Source organism: Hyaena hyaena, unplaced genomic scaffold (genome assembly GCF_003009895.1).
Source record: "Hyaena hyaena isolate Hyena2069 unplaced genomic scaffold, ASM300989v1 scaffold_146, whole genome shotgun sequence".
Taxonomy (NCBI): Eukaryota; Metazoa; Chordata; class Mammalia; order Carnivora; family Hyaenidae; genus Hyaena; species Hyaena hyaena.
The window spans coordinates 2,017,597-2,023,596 of NW_024080778.1; the positions used below are offsets into that span (position 1 = coordinate 2,017,597).

General features: G+C 51.6%; 1 protein-coding gene across 5 annotated transcripts in view; it reads left to right on the plus strand.

The window, feature by feature from the left end:
- The window catches only part of LEF1 (lymphoid enhancer binding factor 1), a 120,284-nt gene extending 115,209 nt beyond the window's left edge, over positions 1-5,075 (plus strand). For 3 of the 5 annotated variants that reach the window (XM_039238766.1, XM_039238764.1, XM_039238769.1), the window contains one exon: positions 4,273-5,075. In XM_039238766.1, the coding sequence (XP_039094697.1) occupies positions 4,273-4,352 (80 nt within the window). In that variant the 3' untranslated portion in view covers positions 4,353-5,075. The remainder of the gene's footprint in view (positions 1-4,272) is intronic. The other 2 variants (XM_039238765.1, XM_039238768.1) reach the window with 1 other exon arrangement.
- The last annotated feature ends 925 nt before the right edge of the window (positions 5,076-6,000 follow it).

Sequence of the window (6,000 nt, forward strand, 5' to 3'; positions counted from 1 at the left end):
GTCCAGGGTCATGTGGCTGGGGGGCAGCAGGGTCAGGTTCAAACCTGAATCTGTCTTTAACCCCCAGTCTCTACCCCCTGCAGTAATGAACCTTTATTGTGCCCTTCCGATGCCAGGCACTAGCCAGGCTCACCATGCACACTGTCTCTTATCCCCTCAACCGACTGTATGGAGCACGGGGACTTCTTAGTTCCATTTTCCAGATGAGGAAACTGGCATTTGGTATATTCGAGTCATTCACCCAAGATAACCCTGGTAGTGTGACGGAGTCAGTGTTCACACCCAGCCCAGCTCTATGCTTGCAGTTCTGCTGTGAACCCCCAGTGCACTGTTGCCGCCCCATGTAGCATATGCATAGACACACACACACACACACTCACTCACACACGTGTTAACAGTGGAAATTCTTAGTTTGAAAAGTATGCACTCTTGCCTCATTTTTAGAAGGTGAAGTTGGCATCTTTGGTGTGGGAGAACTTCTAGAGAAATGTGAATTGGATAAAGAATTTGGAGATGGGAGGAGGAGGTGGCTCTACGTGGTTACTGTCCTCCTGAAGCGCTTCATCTTAAAGAAGTAAAATGAAGTTTTGAGGCTCTCTTATTCCGACCCTTCTTTGAGAATATTTCCGTATTGTTTCCAGAAGTAGCAAGGATCTAGATCTAGTGAGTAAGACGTGCACCGGTGGGGCCGGGCCTGCCCGTGTGATGTATGTGCTCACAGGGGACACCCAAAGGGCCAACTGGGAAGGGAAACCAATAGCTGCAGATAGAAACCAGAAATTCCCCTCGAGAGATTTATTAATAGTTACAGGCCTGCCTCAGAATCCTCTCAACATTGCCAGAGTCTGCTTTCACTGATAACTCACTCTGAATAACCACAGGGGAGGAAACCGCAAGGATTCAGTACCCCTGCCTCGGAACGTATAGCCTGGGTCGGAGCACAGGGTCAAAGCCCCGCCTTCGCACTGGCCCCTTCCTCCAGGCACTGGGCTCCTCCCTGCTTCAGGGCTTGTGGCTGGTGGACTGACTGGTCTCCAGTGCGGGGACTAAGGACACACTCAGCTGCAGAAAGAAGACCCGGTGGCGGCCTTCCTAACCACACGTTGTCATTTCTCCTCTTTCTCAAATACTGGGTGGTGATCACTTACAAGGGGCTGGAGCCGGCTTTTGTAGGTCCTACTTGCAGTCTTTGAGGAGATTTAAACTTCCACGTTAACTTCTTATGCGTCTTGTTCTCTTCAGCATCCCGCTTTCTCGCAGAGCAAAATAGCCTGCGGTGGGCAGTGGTCTAGATGCAGCCCCCGCTCCAGGGTGCTGTTGACTAGTGACAGACAGATGGATGGTTGGAAGGAGGCAGGAGGCGAGAAAGTGAACGTCAGTTTAGCCCCAAGGTACGGTAGAGAGAACATCCGTTTAGGGCTCAACAGTGAATCCTGCCACCTATAGGTTGGGTGACCTTAGGCAGGGCTGTTTAATCTCACACGGCCCCCACTTTCTGTAGGTGGGCAGAATCCGGTGTGGGGGGGCTGTTGTGATCATGTGATGTTGTGCGTGTAGAGCGTGTGTCCCCAGGCCGGACACATCAGCGCTCAGCAGACCGTGTTTTTCTTTCTTCTTCCTCACCAACTTCTTGCAGACAAGGCCACCTCAGAGTCACAAAGAAAGTCATGAGCCTGTGACCCACAGGCACCCAGGGGTTTGGGGACTCTCTAGGGGTCACCATGCACCGGTCATGCAATGACTGGGGGCCTCAGTGTCCTCTAAAATGACAAGGTCCGACTAGCTCTGTCATGCTTGCTTCCTGCTCTAGAAGTCTGTGCCTCTCTTTACACACAGGACACTGTGCAGCGGGAGAGTTCACGCCCTGAAATAGCAGGATTCTGTCAGTTTGCCCCAAGGCCGGGCGGCAGGACAAGGCAGTTGGCACGAGGTGTGTGGTGTGCTGCTCTAGGGCACTCTGCAATTAAAATCTCCCTCTGTTTACCTTTTGCCAAACTTAGCTCTGATATTCTCTCCCCAGATTTTGTGTAATTACTGAAAACCTTTTAAAGGTCCTGCTCCTTACCAGCAACATTTGGGAGGGGGAGAAGGACCTTTTTATTCCAGCCCGTCTTTTTGGATTCCTCGACATTTCTGAACAAGGAAATGGTATCACTCGATACGCAGGGTGGGGGGGGTCTTCCCACATTGATCCTACAGACCTGCCCCGCCACCCCTCTCATGGCCTGGACAGCTGGGGCTGACCTTCCCCTCCTCCACCTCAGCCTCAGGACTCAGGACTGGGCTTGTTTCCTCTCCCCCCAGGGGGCAGCCTGGGGCAGGGGGCTGGGCTGCGGACCCCAGGCTGCAGCTGGTGAAGTGTCAGCATCAGGTAGCATCTTGTGTTTGAGCTTATGGAGAAGGAATCCCTCACCCCACCCTTGTCCTTTCTTGCATCTTTTGTCAAGGCCTAGACAATCCTAATGCCTCCGAGTTAGTGCTATTTATTTTCCAGAAGTAGATGCAGCCATGAAATCTCCAGCTACCCCTTCACTACTTGGGCTCTTCATAAGTGACTCTGCCCTTTTGAGTTCCTGGTTCCGTTTGGTTAGCGGGTAATTTTTGCCAAGACTAGAGTCTGCTCCAAGAGAACTTCATGGGTTACAGCAGGATGGTGGGCGTGGTCGGGAGGGGAGGGGTCTTATGCCGCCTCCAAACCCACTCTACAAATGGCCCGCGCGGTGACTCCTGGCGGAGGGAGCCCAAGCCTTGACATATGTAAGATGGGCCTCGCCGCGCTGCCTTTGAAGCCGGGGCAGTAATTGCCGGCTTTGATTGCACCGACTTCACTGGTGGGTTGGGCTGTGCTGGGGCTCGCCTGGCCTGGCCCAGCCACAGCCCCCCAGTGAAGCCTTAGATGTGGGAAGTCTCCAGTCTCCGGAGCCTCATGCCTGTGGTTTCTTGAAAAGAATCGTGATTTGACCTGTTTTATATCTATAAAGCCACTCTGTAAGGCCCCCATTTCTCCCATTTGGAGGTAAGGCTTGCTCTGCCCCGATGGTCCTGTATTTTAAAGGAGCAACCACATTCGTTCTGTCTTATTTGATAGCAAGACACATTCTCTGCCAGTTGATTCAGATACCAGTTATATGTATCAGGAGAGTGTCCTGAGTGGGAGCAGTTGCCTTTTGGTTTGCAGTTGTACGGAACATCTGTGAAAGCAGCTCTTCGGGAGCATTTGTAAAAGGACGCTGAAATCATGAAACAGCGGTGGGAAGATGTGAAGCAGTGGAATGAAATGGCTTTAGTAGGAGATGCTGTGATTTTTTTCCAGGGAGGCGCACGGTATCTGTGTGGTAAATGGCCACACCGGAGAGCCAAGTTTGTGACTCTGCTCAGCGTGAGAAGGGAGGAGGAGAAGGCCCTCTGGTGGGGAAGGGAAGGGAAGGATGGCTTGGTGAGCCAGGAGTTGCAGGTGCTGCCCCACGTGTCAGACCTGCTGGACTGCGCAGTGGGGTGGGGGGGGCTGCTCAGTCTTCAGCTCATGATTTCAGAATGAGCCCACCACGGGGGGGTGGGGACAGATCCCAGTGCAGGACCGCAGGGCCAGTCCTCATCAGGGGCAGCAGCCTAGACCAAACCTTTGGAAATGTGTGCTGCAGACATTCAGTGTAAATAGGAATGTGCGGGGTGCCTTCCCCACCAGTGCAGACTTTGCTCCCTTGTTCTTGGAAAGCCACGGCCCTGCCTAGCTCTTATCTGTCCCCTGCTGCAGTGTTAAAAACCACAGTGCCGTGGCATGCGTGTCCCTGTTAAACAGGGACAGGTTAGCTTCACAGGAGGATGGGAAGTGACGTGGGCATGGCAGACCTCTCGGTCCATAGCATTTTGTGCTGGTCTCCTCCCCTTTCATTTTTGCTTTGTCAGTAGCTGCCTGCGTACGTAGATGGTTTCTTCAGAGTTGCCATCATCCATCTTGAGGGATGGCGGTGACAGTAGGGGCATTAATGATAAGAACGGCTGCCAGGTCGCCATAGTGATGACGGCCCTGACGGTGCTGGGTGCGCACTCCGCGTCCCTGTGCGCACATATACATGTACATGGCACCAAAGCAGACGTTCTCCAACGTGGTCCGAGGATTTGGGGCTCCCGTAGGGGTGTCGTTCTGGCCATCACCAGATCACCCAAGCAGGCTCCTAAATGCAGAGATCTCAAGACTCGTGCTGTGTGCAATAGAAGGGAAAGGCCTGTGACGAATGCACATTAACAGCATTTCATTTGTTCCCTCTTGAGGTGGAAAACGAAGCTCATTCCCAACGTGCAAAGCCAAGGCGGCCACCCCGGGACCTCTTCTGGAGATGGAAGCTTGTTGAAAACCCAGACTGTCTCCAGGGCTTGCCCAGTGGACCCCAATGGAGAACTGCCGCCACCTTCACCCTGAGGTCACCGCTAGAGACGCTGATCCATAAAGACAATCACTGCCAAACCCCCTTTCATCTACTGCAAGAGCCAAGTTCCAAATCAAGCATAAGAGGTTTCCCAGCCGAGCAGACAGAGCACCTGAGAAAGCTCACAGGCTGAGCAGCTGCCCCTCCTCCGCGTGCACTTCCCAGAGCGCCCTGCGTCCGCGCCTGCAACCTTTGGCAAGGACAGTAACTTGGCCATGTCTGCCTGCCGGGAGCACCCCGAGCCTGCAGCCGGCACGTCCTCACGGCCCTGGCGGGGACCTCCGTGGAAGACGTCCCTCTCTGTTGCGGTCTTCATCTTTTTTTTTCTTTCTCCTGAAGCTTTTATTTAACAGTGCAAAAGGATCAATCTCGTGTTTGCTTTTCTTTTTTTTTAAACTTGAATTTTTTTTTAATTTACACTTTTTAGTTTAAACTTTCTTGTTGTATATTTTGCTAGCTATGAGCTTTTAAGAGAAACTCAAAGATCTGGAAAAGTTTGAAATAAAAAGGAAATGAAAAGAAGCCGCCCTTTTTTGAGCGGCGTCTAGTCCGGCAAGTGGCTTCTCTGTGAATTACTTGTAACAAATAGTGGCCTCCTGTCTTCGTAAGGTGTTTGATAGTTAAATAAATGTAACAGCTGAAACCACACTGCGGGTAGCAGTTGGCAGTCCTATTCATTTTATTTTTCTTCTGATCTCCTTTGTTTAAATGGTAAACCTTAACACACTGTCAGCAGGCCGGTTTGCAGTGAATTTTCCTTTCTTTTCACCCCCTTGTTGTAAAAAGCCCAGCACTTGAATTGTTATTACTTTCAATGTTCTGTATTTGTATCTGTTTTTATTAGCCAATTAGTGGGATTTTATGCCAGTTGTTAAAATGAGCATTGATGTACCCATTTGTTTTTTAAATAACAAGGCACAGCCTTTGCCCCGAACTGCCATCTAACGTTTGTCATTCCAGTTTGAGTTAACGTGCTGAGCATTTTTTAAAAGAAGCTTTGTAATAAAACATTTTAAAACAACGTGTCCTTTTTAAAAAAAAAAAAAAAAAAAGCGAAGTCCCTGGTAACCGGAGCTGGTGACGGTGAACTGTATCCACGGGCCAGGCCCGCGCTGGCCTCTCCACGTCAGAGGGGCGCCTTCTGCTGTCTCCCAAGTTGTGCAGTCCTCCCCTCCCAGGTGTAGACGTAAACCGGGGCCAGTGGGGGGAAGACTGTCCTCGGGGTTCAGATGGGAGTGACCCTCTTCCTCCCTGAGCACCTGGCACCGCCTCCTGGGCCCCGGGCCGGGCCGTCAGCAGGCGTGAGGTCATCGCCCATCACCGGAGCTCAGCAGTCCTCAAACTGGGCTGCCCAAGTCGAGGTGTCCCTGTGCCCCGCTCAGCTCCCGGAGGTCAACATAGTCCCAGTTTTCAGTTTGCATTCCAGAATCTTCCCTTAAGCTTTCATTAGGCTGGTATAGAAGTTGGGATCTGCTTTAACAAAAGCTCTACGTCTTCAGTTTAAAAATCAGCATTTCGTGGCTCTGCATCCCTGGAACCAGTTTGAGAGCCATGGATCCCACCCACCGGCCTA